Below are 17,827 nucleotides of genomic sequence, written 5' to 3' on the forward strand. Positions count from 1 at the left end.
TGCAAAGACTATGTTCAAAGAACAGCAGTTAACACAAGACTGGTACCATAGGGATAAACATTTCTGCATAGGCTTTCAGTGCTGCACCGTAACAAAAAACTTCATTTGGTCCTTCACTGTGTGCAGTAAATGGATGATTTTCTGAAAGGTAGAACAATTTAAAATGGATCAGGAAGCTCTAGGTTTCTTCCATTTCCATACAGCCTTTCCAGAAACACTACTAGATTTTTTGCAGCTTCCCATAAGAAAGATAAGACTGACTTATGTCAATACTACCTACTGACACATTCACAACCCACAAAAAGCATCAAGGTCATGATGTGGAACTACTGAGGTTACTTCAGTCAGAGCTGGTGATGATTCTAGTCAGTCTGCAACTACAGAATCACACACCCTCGGTTCTTTTCTCCAAGCATCCTGACAGTTACTCCCTAGCTAATATCCTACTCTTTCTCATACAAGCAGGAAAAAAAAAAAAAAGGCTCAGAGCAGTATCTTTTTCATGAAGTTCAAAGATCTTAATATGAAAAGATACCACAATGTAGGGGTTATTAACAACCTCCCTGGAACCACAGACTGCAGTCACCTCTACCTTATAGGCTGACATCCAGTACGGAGCATTAAGTCTTACAGGTTGTTCCAAGTGAAACACTTAATAAATACCTTGCTGTTCTTTGGCTTTAAGGAAAGAACAGGGTTAAACTAACATGGACAACATGACCTAAACGAGGATGCTTTTGGAGAGCTTCTAAATCTCAGTCAGTATTGTTGCACATAATAAATGCAAAGTTAATACTGTGTTTAGGAGAGTTAACTCTTCAAACTTTTCATTTGCCTTCTTTCCCTACAGTGTATCTCAATTCCTATGGAAAACAGCTCTTATCTCCAGAAAGTCAGACGACAGTCCCTTCTAGGATTGCTCACATTAAAGTTTACAAGTAAAATTCGATTCAACAGATTTTATTTAACAATTTGGTTTTGTGATTACAACGGTTTCAGTTTTCTTCCAAACACAAAATACAAACTTTTACAGCAACACTTGCAGAGAACATTCATAAGATAACAGCTCGATTATTTGCACAAGTTGGCTTCAAGAAAGAGCCAGATAACTTGAAGAGTCACTACAGTTCAGTGCCTAAAATTGATTTAGGGGCAAATACAACTACAGATCTATGAGCTACCTTCCACTTCAAAACACAAGGCCAATAAAAACTGCAAGTTGTTACTTCAGGTTTTTTGCCAGTACACAGCACAGATCAGCTGATACTTTCTGTATTTTCTATAGTGAGGCAGCCAAGCACATGGTGAAGATGTATAACCCAGCCTCCCCTCCCCCCAAACAACTGAAAGGGAGCCACAACTCTGAACTGTGGATCATCCCTTGTTGGCAAGGCTAATGAGCAAGCAGTGCATAGTGCAGGCCTTCCAGAACATGACTAAATTAATATAGTACCAGCTTGAGTTTTTCAGATTGGCATCTGTATGTGTCAGAGATCCTGGGTTTCCTAAAGTCTTGGAAAGTAGCAATTGCTGGCACCAAGGAAAATTTTGTAACTAAGGCAAGGTATTCCTTCTACCCTTTCAAAAAGAATTTGAGGCAAAAGATTAAGCAACATTAAGGCACTTAAAAAATTATTTTTAGTTTGCTTTACCAGCATACTTTATCAGCAATCTAAATCAGCATCAGCATAGCTCACGAATAAGCATTTTATCAACATTTTACAGAGCAACAACTTCTTTGTTGCAATGTCTTCCATGCTATGAAGCATTCTGTAGCACTTTTCTGCAAGTTTTCTGAAAGATAGCCCTTTGAGGCCAAAAAAAATCACATACTAGGCATACAGTTTGCTCTGCTGAGCTGAAGGAGAACTGTCATACTTTAGAAGAGTATTTAGCTTGCTTCAAAGCACAGAATACAAGCTCATGGATTTTTTTTTTTAAACAAATAAATGTATTAAAATAGTTCTGAGATGGGGGAAGGACAGATCAAGTGATTTCACAATAAGGCCAAGGATATACCATCTAACCCACACACATACTGTTGCTGGAAACTGGCTGCTCACTCTGCTGTTTTGATAAACCTGAGCTGATTGTCTTAATTGTTTAGAAAACCAAAAACGAATGAACTCAAAGATACAGTACTGGTGAGTAACTTCTGTATTTCATAGCAATTTAAGTTTTCTATGCAGCACAACAGAAACAATTCCATTCAAACTAGAAGAACACAAGAAAACACTGTGCACTGTCGACTGAAGTGCACTTAATTTGCATCATATTTGAGTTCCACTGCCATGACTACTACCCGCAATGCTATCATTTTGTATTGGGTGCCAAATTCCTTTCAAGTCAGAGCTAGTAAGACAGTACTACAAATTATCCTGAAATTGATGATCAAGGAATATCATCAAAAGTTATGTATTATGTGCTACATCCACCACTTGATTTTATCTTTACTTCAATTTTTTCCTGTAGGTTTATTTTCATCGGTGCTCAAGTCAATCTACATTGGAAAGACGTACCTTTGAGACTCAGATCACATGGCTGATCCAGTCACAGAAAAAAAACAAAAAACACAGAAAAAAATACAACAAACAAGGAAAAAAAAAAACCCCACGAAACACAAAAACCACACAACACACAAAACTAAAAACACAACACCTATTTGGCCAAATAAATTTCCTTAACCAGTTCACTGATGCCAGAAAGTAGGGAGGGGAAAGAAAAAAGGTGTAGCCCTGGCAACCCTGGGACTACAGCAATCCTGACTAGGATCAAATCAGCAGATTCTCTGAACTACCCTTAACTGCTCCTTTAGCAAGTAGACATACAGAAGGATCGAAAAAAGAAAACAAAAAATGCTGAATTTAATTGCAACAAGATTAAGAACTATTTGAATGAGAAAATATCAGGATTTCCCAAACACCAGTATTTCAAGTAAAAATGCAAGTTGTTGCCTTTTTATATAGGGACTGAACTGAATTTTGTCACTAGTTTTACAGTAGGTCTTTGTAGGCCAGAGCAGAAGATAAACAACTTAAAGTTTGTTTGTAGCTGAATATTACTGCACCATGCTCCCTCTCAAACAAGATCCATAAGGGACAGTTATTTAGTGTAAAAAGTTTTTAAACTGGAATGCTCAAGTCATATGTATTCCATTCTCCCATATAAAGCTAGTACTTAATAGTTCTGTTTATCTGTGATACAGGTGGGACGCTTTTGCAGCCTACTGATATTTAGTCTTTTAAGGCACTAATTTTCATTTACCCTTTAGAAGGATTATTCCTACATCCCCTCTCCACCTTTAACAATAATTGGAAAGGGCATAGGATTTCTGTTCGGAATGCAGTATTTTATCAGGCAACCTTTATTCTTGTGTATAAAAAATTATGGGTTATGTTATTCTGTTGGGACATTATCTACTTCTACAATTTTGTTCATCTTTCTAGCGGCATGCTGTAAGAGCCACAAGCTAGTATAATTGGCATTTCACTCCCTGAAGTCAGTCGCCAATAATTTGCATCTTGATAAAAGGATACTGTATCAAATGTTGATTAAATTAGCCTTCACAATAAGTCATCATGAGATTGTCTACCGAAGACAGTGCTGCCACTGAATATTAATAAGAATCTCTGAACGTCTACACTTGGCATATAAAAAAAAAAAAGAGTCCCACAGCAGCAGCCACTAAAGGAAAATAAGACAGCCATTAGAACCCATGCAGCATATCGCAAGTAATCCTGTAGAAGAGATTCATATCACCTCTTGCCAAGTATAATGTTGCAAAAATATTCTTTTAAAGTCCTCTTTTAGAGATTTAAAGGATATTATGAACTGCTGTCTTCCATGAGCAACAGAAAATATTTTGGTTCAGTGAACTACAGGTGTTGGGCTACTAGTCCATTAGAAAGTGGCAGGTCCTAAAGTGTGTGATAGTTTCGGTCTTTCGACTTGCAGAATTTGAACAGAAAGAAAACAACAGCCTGCAGACCCAGAACAAGGACAATTCCACCTATGAAACTCGCAGCATCAAATGTAGATTTGCGTGAAGAAGGTGCAGGAGTCACAGTAGCATTTGTACCTGTTAAACACCACATTAGAGTTTGTGAGTTTTACAGATTTTAGTATTGGCTTCTTTGTATTAAGATTACTCAAAACATCCAAACATCAATAACAAACCAGAAAATAATCAAGAGTAAAGACATGTCAGCAGCTGCATGTAGATTAGCAATACTGAAATTCTGACGAAATACTATTCATGCAAGGCTAGAGCTATTTATAGCCAAACTGCTCTGGACCTCAATACTGAACAAGTCCCAGCTGGACTTTATTTGTACTTCAAAAAGCCAAAGCCTTCCTCCTTTACATAGAAGTATATTATTGGAAAATGTGTTTTGAATGTGAGCATATCAATCTCTGCTGCTTGTTCCAGTTTTTTGCTTAAATTTAAATTAAATTATCATCTTTTATCTACTGTACTTTACCCAAGGAGTTAAGCTTAAAGAAATCAGCTGAAGCCACACCACCTATGAATCTGGAAGTAACAACCATCTGCTGATGGCTAGTTTTAAAGAGCTTTACTTCATGAGAGCTTTTCATGAAATAGCATATTCAAGACTAATGCTGAAATAAAATTCTTCAGCTTATTCCCATTACTGTAGCCCAATATTTTTAATAGGTATCTCATTATTATGCTGCAAGTGAAAAACAAAATACCACCTCTCACAAGGATAAGCAAGTTAACAGGTGACTTCCAGCCACACTATTAAAAGTGGTAAGCTGATTTCATTTGACCAACATATTTCTGACTTCTAATATCTCACCAACTAGCTCTGTTTCTCAGGGTATTACCTTGCTATGTATATACATCACCTTAAAAAAGTTAGTGACAACAGCAGATATACCAATACTACTTCAATGTTGTCACTTGGTAAGTCTTTCAAGATAATGCTTTTAAAGCAACACAAATTTCTAAGTATTTTATGCTTTAATTATGCTAGTAGCAATAGTTACCTGGAACACCGGTTGTTGCTGAAGAAATGGTACTGGTATGCAGGGGAGCATTTGTAGTTACATTGGTGATGTTAGCTGTTTGAGAGAAGACAGTAGGTACATACTATAAACTTCAAGAGAAAAGTTTGCAAGCACTGAAGTTTTTACATAAATAATTTGTCATGTTTTGCCTAAACAAGGATAAGCTTTGACCTCAGACTGTAAGCCACACAATTTAGATGTTCAGCTGCATGGCATTAAGTCAAGCTCCTGCAATAAGCATTTTTTTAAACTTGCATACTATTGGTATGCAAATATTTCAAAGTTCTCCAGCGATCATTCAGACAAAACCATTTTTCTTCCAAGCACCAATATAAATAGTACTATTTGAACAAGAATCAAGGCAGCTGCTTCTAGAAAACTGAGAATCTGCATCAAGGTAAAAGACTTTCATTAAACAGGCCTCAGAATCAGTATTTATTGTACTAAAAAAGTACTTAATGTAATATCTCTAGACAGGAGATAAACACAGGATAGCAAAACTTCCTCCTTCTCCCCCTGTCCCCAAAACACTGTGAATGACATCAATGGAATAAGCAAACACTCACCTGTCACAGCTAGACTGTCTTCTAAAAGCTCTTCCATTATCAAGCCAGAACACAGGGTCTCTGACCAGTCCTAACCCCCAGGGTAGTACTACTAACAATTAACCAGTATTCCACTATTCCACTGGGACAAGTGCCAACATTTTAGGTTTATTCAAAGCTAAACATCATCCTACTGTACAATAGGCTGTTTTGAGCCCAATCTGGACTGGGCAACAACAACAACAAAATCAACCTTGTAAGAACTCATGATTAATGGAAATGACCAATCTAATTCAAACAATCACCACTGAGCAACTTCTTAATTATATCAGAAACAAGCATTTTCTCTGTTGGAGTTTTATAAAATCCAGTTCTACCAAACCTTGGGATGACTTATGTATTCCATACATCAGATGTTTAATCATCATGATACTACTGTAATCTCTGGAAAAAAAACATGTTCTTTATTCACCAGTTCCTAGCTTACTGCCGTGCAATGTTCAGTGGTACTACATTACCTATAGTAGTATGAGCTGTGGTAACATTGGAAGACGCTGTAGTAGTATTGGAAGGTGATGAAGTAGTATTGGTAGGCAGCGAAGTAGTATTGGTAGGCGGTGAAGTAGTATTGGAAGATGGCGAAGTAGCACTGGAAAAAGGAACAACCGTAGGAGCTATGAAAGAATAGAGAGTTATGTTAAAGAGATTAATGACAGCATTGAACTAAAACAACCCACAAAGTGGAATAGCAGCAGGCTGAGTTTTAAGGAATTCATATAGTACTGTGTTCTATTGTAGTTTTGGTTTGAAATCACAAAGCAGTTGAATGCTCAAACCACCACACTAACAGCAGAAGTTGCACAAGTGAACACATGAAAAACCTTGTCACAGGCAGGCCAATCAAGCCAGTGTTCAACTTGCAACTCAGGATTCCTCAAAGCAAACAGAAGGGATAAGAGTCCTATTGTACAAATATAAACTGTGAATGATTTACACTATAGGAAACTAGGTATTCAGCACTGCTTCCCAACCTCACTGCAACTAAAACTGAACCTGACCTATCAAGTCCAACTAGAAGTCAGAGTGGTTAGACAGCTAAAGCCGTATGGAGAAAAACCCAAGATATTCTCAAGAATTTGGAAGTTCAGCTAAAGCTTTCTGTTCAGAGAGCTGTTGCCAATTGTGAGTGCTCTCAGCTTCAGTATGTGCTGTTAAAACAAAAACAACAACTGTGAAGCTTTCTGCAACTTACTGTATTAACTGAGTTAATCACACATGGGCAGCATATTGAAACTGTTTTGTAATCGTATACTGATACATCAGCAAGCTTCCTGCTGAAATAGCATTATGTCCAGAAGCCTTTAATGCTCATTTAAATGTGGTTATTTACATCTTGAAACAATTGAGCATGGTGGAAAACCAGAGCCGACCTGCTTCTACAGACATAGGCTGGATATATCAGCATTTACATTCTCTCAGGTCCCACTTGCATCAAGTCAGTTTAGGTCCACCTTAATGTTTTGCTATATCAATCTCCAAATACAGTGCTGAGCCATGATACTGTAAGAGCTGATAAGGTATACAGGTTCCTCTCACACCAGTGAAGATCTGCTAAAGGTGACAATTAAGTTTCCTTGAATATGTAGAAGCTAAAACACAACGACCTGGTAACAGCACCACAAGTTTAACAGGAACAGATTGTAAAAATTCTACTCTTGGATATAGAACAAGGCATTGTAACAGCATGCTCTTTTTGGAAAGCATTGAAAAATTGTACTTTTAACACTCCTGATTAAAAGGTGATTGTTAGAATTTTAGAAACAACACATGAGTCCAAGTCAAGTAGAATTACTTCTGACTGGCTGCCACCACCACAAGACGACCCATAGCAGCATGGAAGCTTTATCTCCATTGGTGTGAGCCAGCCTCTCTAGCAGCACTGTTGAACTCATCTAGACAGAAGTATTAAGAATTTTTATTTGCTGTTCTAGACCTTAAAACCAGAAAAATCCTATTTAAAAGTCCATTTCTTGTCAGCTTTCAGAAAAACTAGAATCGGGAGGCTTTCACAAAAGCAAAATTCAAGACTGAATCTAAGTTATTCATATCCTGCAAATCTGCTTTGCACAGCAAGCACAAATTAACAAAAAGCCTGAAGTACATAGGCAACTGAGCACATTCCTAGCATGGAGGATTTACCTTATGCAGTTCTGTAACCCACACCCTAAACTTCAGGACTGCATGAAGAGCTGTGCTAGTTAGCACTTAAAACCAGAAGGTTCATACAATTTTCCTATTTACTGCATCTCAGGTGAAGCAAAGTACTTCACAGGTGAAACTTTTGTTGAATATGAAGCTTACTGTCTTGAGGATGCTGACAAGTTACTTTGGATATGCTATACCTAATAGGAAATGTCACCCATTTTCATCTAAGAAACCAAGGCAGTCGCCAGAAACATTTGTCTAGCAAAATACACCAGGCTTCTTGAAACAGCAACAGTAAGCAGTTAACTGAATGCACAACAGAATTGTGTGTTTTAGTATCACATACTGTAGGCTTAAGCTGGAAGCATGGGGCTTATTTACATACTTGTATGTGCTTATGTAAATTATAAAAGGCATATTAACAAAGGTCAACAGATTAAGGAGTTGTAAACACAATGGCTTCACATTAAACAATGTGAAGGCTGAATATCTAAATACTTACAAGTACACTGGTTTTCAACTGTACAGTTGTGATATTTGGAATGTACTTTTGTTTCATTTACACACATGTCTTCTGTCAGGAAAGAAGAGAAAAAAATATTTACAGCAGCAGAACTTTAAAGTGTTAATGACATTGTTCCTACATACTAATAAACTGTTAATAGGACAAACTAAACACCATCTGCTAACCAGGACAACAAAGCCACTTCAATATGCAGGACTTCAATTTTATATTAGTAATTAGAACTTATAAAAAATTTAGAATTTTTTCACTACAGTTACTCTACCACTCAAATCAACACTTCGGCAATACTTATACACGGTCATACACCATTTTGCAGTAACAGTATAACTTGGTTTTTTTTCTTCATAGCCTATAAAAATCAGACTGTTTTTACTATTTGTGGCATTTTTCAAGTTAAACATTCTGCACCTCTATGGTAGCATCATAAAAATAAATCTTAAATTCTACATGCAAGCAAAACTTAGTTTCAGCTTTTCAAACAAAACCTTGACCTTGAAATTGTTGAAGACAGTTTCTTATTCTCTGCCTGCACATCTTTCTCCCTTGACTCAGATTCCAACCTCTCCCCCAAAGAAGTTACACAGATCTTTTGGGTATTTGCAGTATGTGCCTGTTGGTCAGACAACACATGCAGAATTCAGAAAAATAACTTCTTGAAGGACGCTCTTGTACCTGACAAATTACATCCAAAATTATTTTTGTTATTTCCAAAGCATCTTAGCCTTCATATATAACCTTTCTTGATCGTCTACAATCAAGTGCTACAAAATTACTATTACAGCCAAACCATTCTCTCCTCTTATTCTGTTCCCATCTCACATAAGTACAAATAATCCACCAAAGTGCTACTTATATAGTCTTTGTATGACTTTGTCAACAGCAACGTTATCTCCTCCAGGACTAAGTACCAGAGGTCACCTAAATATAGTTACGTTCAACTCTCCTACAATGGGAAAAACAAGGCTCTGAATGAGACCAGCTAATGCTTCTTTGGCTCTATCATGTTCCCTTCAGTGGGCTGCAATCCTTAGTTTTAGAAACACAACTCTTTAATGTTATTTAATGGACTTCTATCTCTTCAATTCAGCAGTAGTGGTTGTGATCAGGTTCATGACAACACCTATAAAGGGACTGAAGCACAGGGCTGTGCCTGTATGTCAGAATCCATCCATGACTTCTTACCAGCAAATACAAGTGACTCGCTTGTTCTAACAACATTTTGGACCACCTCAAAAACATTAGCTTATCATGAGCACAGATTTAAATCAGAAGTCTTAAAAATCCGGGATTATTTTGAACATGTTCAGCTGTCTCCACATTAGAACTTGAAACGTTTAACACCAAGATACAACTTCTGGGTTAATGCTCCATTAGTTTATCAAACAGAACAGTGTATTTGTGTAATGAACATCAATATAGATGAACTAGGTCTAGTTGGGTTTAAGGTTCTGCACGGCATAGTAAAGATTTGCACTTTGTAGTCCTCCTTACTTTCACATTTGATCCACTTGCAGCCTGTTGAATTAATACACAAACTGCAGTTAGGAAGCATTTCACAGGTGCCTAAAACAAAAAACACAGAAATGCATTGATTAGGACAAAAATACCACTGTCAAAGGAGCAACTTCACACACAAATGACTCTTAGATCCGTACCTTCCCATATGCACATATCTCAGGTTAAGGCACAATCCTTCTCACTGAGCCAACTATAACTGAAAGCTACAACTTAAGAATGTATTGACAAGAAACAAATACATTTCTCTCCAGACTCTACTAATACTGGAAATCAGACCCCACATGTACACCAAGATTTTGCCTCATCCAACCTCTGACTACAATGAACTCAGATAAAAGAGGATATACTACTCTAGTGAAGTTAACAAAGTCCACCAGTTATACAGAAGTTCATTTAAACCTCAGATGGCAAGAGCACTGTTCCTTTTGATTACATTTTTCCTTTAGATAGTACAGCCAGCTATAAACAACCCTACAGTAGAAAGCAACTAAAGTATGGGAAATAAAGACAAGAACCTAGACAACATCATATACAAATGCATATAAAGGAGAGGGAGAGAAAAAAAAAAAAAGGAAGTAAATCTACTCCTATTTTCATCACAACAGAAGCCAGCAACCTAACTAGTCCTGCTGCCTTTTACGTCAATCTCAGTCAAACATCATTGCCTTGAAACTACGATGACAACACATCCACTATCTGGATCAAATAAAATCTTCTCCCAATATACAATTTTACTGCATTAGTTTTAATTATGACTTAGTCATACAGCCATCATGCTCAAAAAGCCTACATAAAACCCACAACTCTTTACACCACATACTCTCCAGCACATTTCACATTATATCCACCTACTCCATGCACCTTTGGATGACCTTTCACTTTTCTCAGCTCTGCTCCCTAGTGAAGGGAACACTACTATTCACAGATCTTCAGCAATCAGCACGGTAATTTACATCTCAACATAACAACTACTAATGCATGAACTAATTTCAGTATTCTTGTAATTTGAGTTAAGCCTGAATCCACTAGGCCTTTCTCTTGGTTATGGTAGTATCAGGCTAGAAATATTTGTGCTATTTCTTCACTTTCAAGAAACACAAGATATGAAAAGACCTTTGTCAGTTTGCATCAGTGAGGTAAGCAACAGACTTGCCCTGTTCCCTTCGGAAACAAGGCAGTTACACCACTTCAAGAGCTATATGTCAGTTTCTGGATAACAGATTTCAGAAAGAAAAAAAGGTCAGTTATTACTCTGGGTATTAGAAGAACGATCACATAACACACAACACTCACTTCTGACGAATGAACAACATTCACTTTTGCAAATTCCTCATTGGCACTGATATCAAAATGTCGGCAAAAAAGCCTTCCTAACGCTGTTTTGAAAGTGTTAGAAAGCAGGCATTCATTTCACGCAGTGTGCCGGGGCCCCGAAGGATAGTTCCTCTATCCGCGAGTGCGCCGCTTGCCGACACTGCTAGTTACATATCCATCAGTACAGGAATTTACATAGTTTCTCCTCCACGTGGACCCCCAGCTGTTGCCATGTCTGGGCTGCTGCGGAGCAGCCAACCAGTGCACGCACCTCGTTCCCGCAAAAACTGCTTCCCGCCGAACCTGCAGCGATCCCAGGAATCCCGTTCCCCTCCCGCCCCCTCCGCTCCTAGACAGATGAACTTTTGCCCCTGCCACACTGTATCAGAGCAGGGACTACTGCGGTTTAGACAAAAGGCATGACTTCTGACCAGGCTGATGCCAAATATTAATTAAACCAATTAACGACAAACCAACTAGCAGCGTGAATATGATAATCACACAATTGCACTTTGCCACAAATGTAGAACATCCTCTCTGAGTACACAGAAAATTTAGCACAGTACATCCGTGGAAATCGGAGGACAGTCAGTGCTGCCAGCTCATACCAGGTGCACTGGGACTTCTAGTTTACTTTCCAAACAGCCTTCCCAGACCAGCATGGGGGAGGAACAGATTTGCAAGAGTAAAGGATCAGGAGAGGTTTTTAACACAGCAAAAGGTTTCAAGAACGAGCTGTTAACTTCAGAATTAGCGGTAGGCTATCAGATGTTCTTCCGATGCTACTCCTGCTGTGAAAGGGTCTCTTAGGGTCTTTATATGAGATAACGGCAAGCTCTCCCCATCAGCAGATGCCTGCTCTTCACTGAAAAAACTTAGTTCTTAAGCACAGGCAAGATCACGTTTGCTCCCAAGGTAAACCTGTCGGTTGTACTGGCTCTCACAGAGGATAAATTGGGATATTCCCCTTACACTTGAGGAGGAAAACTGGAAACAGTAACAGAAGTGCGTCCTGCTGAACCAACACTGCCCTCTCCCGCTGCACCGGAGAGACTGTTCACCTCTGACTGAGCAGTGCTCCAGCACTTCACGGTTCCGATAGGGTGCCCGATATCGCCCTAGATCACGTCGTCAGTGGCAGGGCTGAAGAGGAAATCTAGAAAGGCTGAAGCACAGGTTACGGGACGGCTTCACACTCCGCTGCACCCAGCACCATTATGCAATGCGGCCAGAAAACGCTGAAGTACTTCCAGAACAACTTAATTCCTTAGATTTTTGGGGCATGTGGCGCATTTTGTGGTTCTTGGCCACGTAAACGCTTCAGCAAATAGGTCACAGAGCCAGAAAGATTAAGACAAACCCACGGGACGAACACCGAGGCAAACATCAGGGTAACGAACAAGCAGCAGCAGTGACAGAAAACACCGCTTACCTAAGTAACTCTTGCAATTTGACCAGTACTAAGTCTGCAAGAAACAAACACGCCGCGTACGTTTTACCGGCCACAAAGCCACCCGTTATTAGGCATGTGCTGTATACGAGCGGAGTATGGGAGGTGGTGTTAAACCGTGCTAGCGGGTTTCACACCGCACGCACCCAAACACTCCACAGCGAGGGGGGAAGCGAAAGCGAGAGGAGACAGAGAGAAGCAGGCAAGAAGCTCGGCGAGCCGCGGCCGAGGCGCTGAGGGCGGCAGCGCTGACGCCGCACAGAAGCGGCGGCGGCCGAGCTGCGAGGGAGCGCAGGGCGGCTCCCCCGCCGGGCGGCCGGCAGCGCGGTGCCGTCCCCCGAGCCGGGCGCGGCAGAGCGGCGGGTGCCGAGGGTTGGCCGCCCGGGCGGGCTCGGTGCGCGGCGCCCGCCCCGCTCCCAACGCCGGGCACGGAGCGAGCGCGGGAGGAGCTGCCCCGTCAGCAACTGTCGGGGCGGGGGGGGAAGGGGGAAAGAGGAGGGTCGCGAGCCACTCACCAACGGTCGCGGTGCCGTTGTCGGCCCCTGCGCCCAGCGCGCAGAGGCAGGCCAGGCAGAGGGCGACGAGGAGGAGCGCGGCCGTCCGGCCCATGGCGGCGGTGCTGAAGCGACGGGTGGCGGCTCCCGCTCGTCGGCGCTTCCTTTCGCTCCGCTCCCGCTGCCTCCGCGCACCCTCCGAGCGCTGCCGCGCCGTCGCACCGCCCCCCGCTTCCCGGGCCTCACGTGAGCGGCCCGCCTCGAGCTGGCCCCGCCCCCTCCCCGGCGCGGGCCGGCCGGAGCGACCGGGACGGTGTGGTGGTTCCGCCCAATCTCCCCCCTCACACGACGGGTAATGGAACGCTCCGCACCGTGCCGCGGAGTTTCTACCCCACGTGACCCCGCCGCCCCGGACGAGCGTTTCCCGCTCATCACGCGCTGCCCGCCCTCACGGAGGCCCCGCCCCCGCTGGGGAGGGTGGGTGGGCTGCAGAACGGCGGCCGCTCATTGGCTGCATGCCTCGGAGGGCGTGAGGCGGGCTTCCGTTGGTGGCCGTTGGTGGCGGTTGATCTCCCTCGCTCCCTTGGGAGGTGGGGTGGGCGGAGGGCCGCTTGGAGGGGTCGTGCGGGGCGGCGGCGAACGAGGCGCTCCCTCCGGCAGACGCTACCCGTCCAGGGCGGCCAACCCCCTGCCATGAGCAGGGACATCTCCAACTAGATCAGGTTGCTCAGAGCCCCGTCCAGCCCGGCCTTATGGCGGCCGCTCCAGCGGGGCGGTCTGGCGGTGCGGGAGGAGGCCGAGAGAGCTGGCGGCACAGGGCTTTGTGATCCTCCGTGTTGCCCGGGCCTGGCCTCTCCGGGCTTGGGGGCTTCAGGGGCCGGCTGCGCGCCGCTCTCTAGCCCGAGTCTGGCTCACAGGTCTGCGGCGTGTCTGAGCTGCAGCGGTTTTCCTGGACTGCTCCTGTGGTGTTATCCTGCTCTCGTGGCACCTCTGGCACCAGCTCTTGTGCCCTTGCAAACTCCAGTGCAGGTTTTTGCGCTGGATTTCTGTCGCAGAGCGATTTTGATTGATGGGAGGTTCACTTCTTCCCCCCTCCCTCTTTTCTACCCTGAAAAAACATAGGGGATACTACATAATAGTAGTTTAAATAAGTATTACTTAATGATAATCGCACATGAAGCTTAACAGTGTGCAGCAGTTGCACAGTGTTGTCCAGCTGTGCTTCAGTCAGTGCTGGTGCTATTGTAGGTGGGACCCACACACTCGGAGTCCATGGTGAAATGTCTCTAGTGCTGGAGAGGAAGCATGGTAAAAATTGTGACCTTCATCTTCATTCTTGTCACCTCCAGGTGTGCTGTAGGGAGCACCTGAAGAAGTATGTTTGGAGATCCCATCTCAGAGGAGGCTCCCCCGTCTGCCTGTCTTTTCCCCTCTCTGTCCTTTGTTTTTCCGTAAGGCAGCTTGAGTCAGTGTTTTACCAACAACAGTGAATTCTGCAAATAAAAATATGTTTGTGCGGATCTGCCTCGATATTTTGTGCAATGCCAACACAGGGAAATGTTGGGAAACCATGGCAAACATTCATTCCTGCTTATAATCAACGAAAGCCAAGTTAGAGCTATAAAGCAAATTTTAGTATGGTCCTGATTTGAGAAAGGTGCCATCAGAATGAAAGGACAGATGAAAGAGAAGAATTAGAATCAGGAAAATTAGCCCGTTCCTCCTCAGTGTGAGCTGGACTTGAGCAATAAAGAGGAAACTGCGAAATAAATCTCTAGCTTAATCTTCCATTTTACTTTTGTTCCTGAAGGAGTTTTATTGCCAAGAGCCAAGAGACCAATACAACATCAGAAACTTCAGGGTAAGCTACCTGTCACGATTACTGTGTGAGCTCTGGAAAGGTCTAGGACTGTTGGTCATACATAATTTGCGTATAGAGCTTTCTGACAAGCTTCTGTACCATCATATATCGTGGTGCTTCTGCTAGTGGGCAGGATGGCTAATGCTTTGCCTTCCTGCAGGGGAGTCTTAGAGTGAAATATAAAAAAAAGAACTGCAAAGAAAACAGCAGAGAAAATCAATTTTGCAGTATGAACAGGAGCCTCATAGCAGCTGCAGTGAAATGACCAAACGTTTTGTTGGATGTAAATGTCAGTGATGTCTGAAATGAGTTCTGAAAAGTGATAAGGTGACTGAATTCACTTACTTTAGTTGTCTTTCATTCTGCATGTGCTTTTTACTGGAGTGTTAGTGTAAAATAGCTCAGTTATTTCAGCAATATGTTTAAAGTTACTGTCTTTTTAATGAGAAGAAATAATTTTCACGTTCATTACGAAATTCCTATGTTTCTGTTCTAACTTTGAGTAAGCAGCATGTAAAATAAATTGAGGAGCAGCATAAATATGTATTGCAACCTAACTGAAACTGCAGTGAGCATTGAATATGGGAGTTTCCTCTGGCTTGCACTTGTCCCTCTTGGCCCTGCCTGCAGAGATTCTCATGTCTTCTGGGACAAGGACCAAGGGTCTTCTATTGGGATCAGGGCTTGATTAACAGGATCTCTTGTGATTGCACTAGATATCTGGCATTATTTGAACTCAGGTTTTCCTTTTTGCAGTTCTTGTGGGTTATGATACTAAATAGATCTCCAGCAGTTATCATAGTGTTTTATGAGGGATGCAGTGGCAGTTCAGTTGATGTGCTGGACACCTGAAGTGTCATGGTTGCTGCAGTCTGCATTTCATGAGGGCTGACTACATGCTGAAAATCTCTCCTTTTGAGAAGGAAAACAAATAGGACGTAAGTTAAATGTGATTGATAAAATACTCTAATCAGTATGTGTATGTATGGAAAAACTGGGGGGAAAATGAAATACATAATAAAACAGAACTAAAATTACCAGCAGGGCAAGAATTACAGCTACAGCTTGTCTCCAGAAGCAAGTGAAAACATGTAATCCTGGGGGCTGGTGGGAATCCAAGTGAATGATAAATGTGGTTTGTCTGTTTTTTCTTAAAGTCAGCATTTCGGGACTTTGTTGTAGCACACTGTCAGCAGGATCATGGCAGGCTGGGTTGTTGTTGTTGGATCTGAAGTATCACATTCATCACTGTATTCATTTTTCATTGCGCTGTTCTATACTTAGTGGTTAGTAAGGCATTTACCTCTGTTTTGAATCTCTAAGGAATTCCAAGCACTGCATTACTGGAAATTTATGTAAAGTCCTTGGCAAAAGTGGGTAAAAGCTAAAGGTCTGCAGATGTCCATTTTAGGGAAGCACATCTTAAATGTAATAAATTCCCAGGAATTGCAGCAGATCTGTTATATCGATTGGTGCTGGGCAAGATGTGATAATGGGCCTTTTGAAGAGGTACCAGAGGAGCGTACTGCAGTTTGGGATAGTGGCTATGAATGAAAAAAAACTTAAGTAGATAAACTAAAGGGAACATGTATTTGGTTCAATTAATAAATGTTTTTGTTCATTTCTAAATTGTCATATCACCTGCATGGAAAGAGAAGTGTGTGTGAAGTGTAAATACATGGTGGGTGTTTTAACAAGGGAAATCATAGAATCATAGAGTGGTTTGGGTTGGAAGGGACCTTCAAAGCTCATCTAGTCCAACCCCCCTGCAATGAGCAGGGACATCTGCAACTAGATCAGGTTGCTCAGAGCCCCGTCCAGCCTGGCCTTGAATGTCTCCAGGGATGGGGCATCTACCCCCTCTGGGCAACTTGTGCCAGTGTTTCACCAGCCTCATTGTAAAAAATTACATCCTCATGTCTAGCCTGAATCTCCGCTCCTTTAATTTAAAATCTTTACCCCTTGTCCTGTCGCTACAAACCCTGCTAAAAAGTCTGTCCCTGTCTTTCTTATAGGCCCCTTTAAAGTACTGAAATACACTGCAACAAGTTTCGTGCTATTACATGATGCATTATTGGATTCTGGTGCCATACCGTGCCTTTTAATCACTCAGAAATAACGCACTGATTCCTGTGTTCAGAGCTTCGTAACTTTAGTTAATCCTTGCATCATGGGATGGGTATGGTAGTAGATCCTGCTGTAGAGCTGTATCTGACGGGGGCTGGATGCATCCCCAAAGCACATACAGGGTTGCACATGCCGTGCTGGATGACGTCTGAGTGTGCATGCAAGGTGCCCGTGTCTGTCCCTGGCAGAAATTCTGGGGGCAAACAGTGGCACCTGCTTGAGGCAGACAAGGTGGAGCTGTTTGGTGCCCCCTCACTCATGTTGTGGTACAGGCACTTGCTCAGCCCCACCAGGTGGGGTTTAAAGGCTTCTTTTAACATAAGGAACAGGTAAAAAATAATATATATATATGCAGAGTGATACTGAGGATGTAATAATGCTAGAGGATTTTTCTTAGCTCTTTTAGAGATGGTGGTACAGGCCAATGCTTTTAGCCTAAGGCAAGCCAAAGAGAGATGTCACAAAAAGAATGGAAGGCAACAGGACAGAGGCAGGATGGGGTAGAAGGAATAAACTTTTCACCAGAACAGCTGGGACCAACCACAGAACAAGGTCAGGCTGGTTTAGGCAACAAAAGAAAAATAAAGCATATGTTTAGATGGAGTCTCCCTGCAGCAGAGTGATAACTTAAATACATCCATTTACTGTATTTGTAACATGCATTTTTCTGTTGGTGATGATGTAATACAGCAGTGGGCTCTGGCTTGTGTCAGGGCTGGAGCATCCCCCTGCTCCTTGGAGCTCAGCTGTGTGCTC

General features: G+C 42.2%; 1 protein-coding gene across 1 annotated transcript; it reads right to left on the reverse strand.

Moving 5' to 3' along the window:
- Positions 1–944: 944 nt before the first annotated feature.
- On the reverse strand, positions 945–13,329 carry CD164 (CD164 molecule). The gene is made up of 6 exons (XM_065632912.1): positions 13,105–13,329; positions 9,799–9,870; positions 8,284–8,355; positions 6,095–6,250; positions 5,011–5,085; positions 945–4,078 (listed from the first exon to the last, which is right to left on the reverse strand). Exons 1-6 carry the CDS (start codon positions 13,196–13,198, stop codon positions 3,918–3,920), a joined length of 630 nt encoding a protein of 209 aa, XP_065488984.1. The 5' UTR covers positions 13,199–13,329; the 3' UTR covers positions 945–3,917.
- Between the last annotated feature and the right edge of the window lie 4,498 nt (positions 13,330–17,827).

Source organism: Caloenas nicobarica, chromosome 3, assembly GCF_036013445.1.
Source record: "Caloenas nicobarica isolate bCalNic1 chromosome 3, bCalNic1.hap1, whole genome shotgun sequence".
Lineage (NCBI taxonomy): Eukaryota > Metazoa > Chordata > Aves > Columbiformes > Columbidae > Caloenas > Caloenas nicobarica.

Excerpts from the sequence above, each read along its gene's own strand:
- CD164 (XM_065632912.1), bottom strand. The coding sequence starts at position 13,198 with ATGGGCCGGACGGCCGCGCTCCTCCTCGTCGCCCTCTGCCTGGCCTGC. Across the intron at positions 9,871-13,104 it reads CAACGGCACCGCGACCGTTG|GCACCTGTGAAATGCTTCCT; the intron begins GTGAGTGGCTCG and ends TTTTTGTTTTAG. Across the intron at positions 8,356-9,798 it reads CAAGTGGATCAAATGTGAAA|AAGACATGTGTGTAAATGAA; the intron begins GTAAGGAGGACT and ends CTTTCCTGACAG.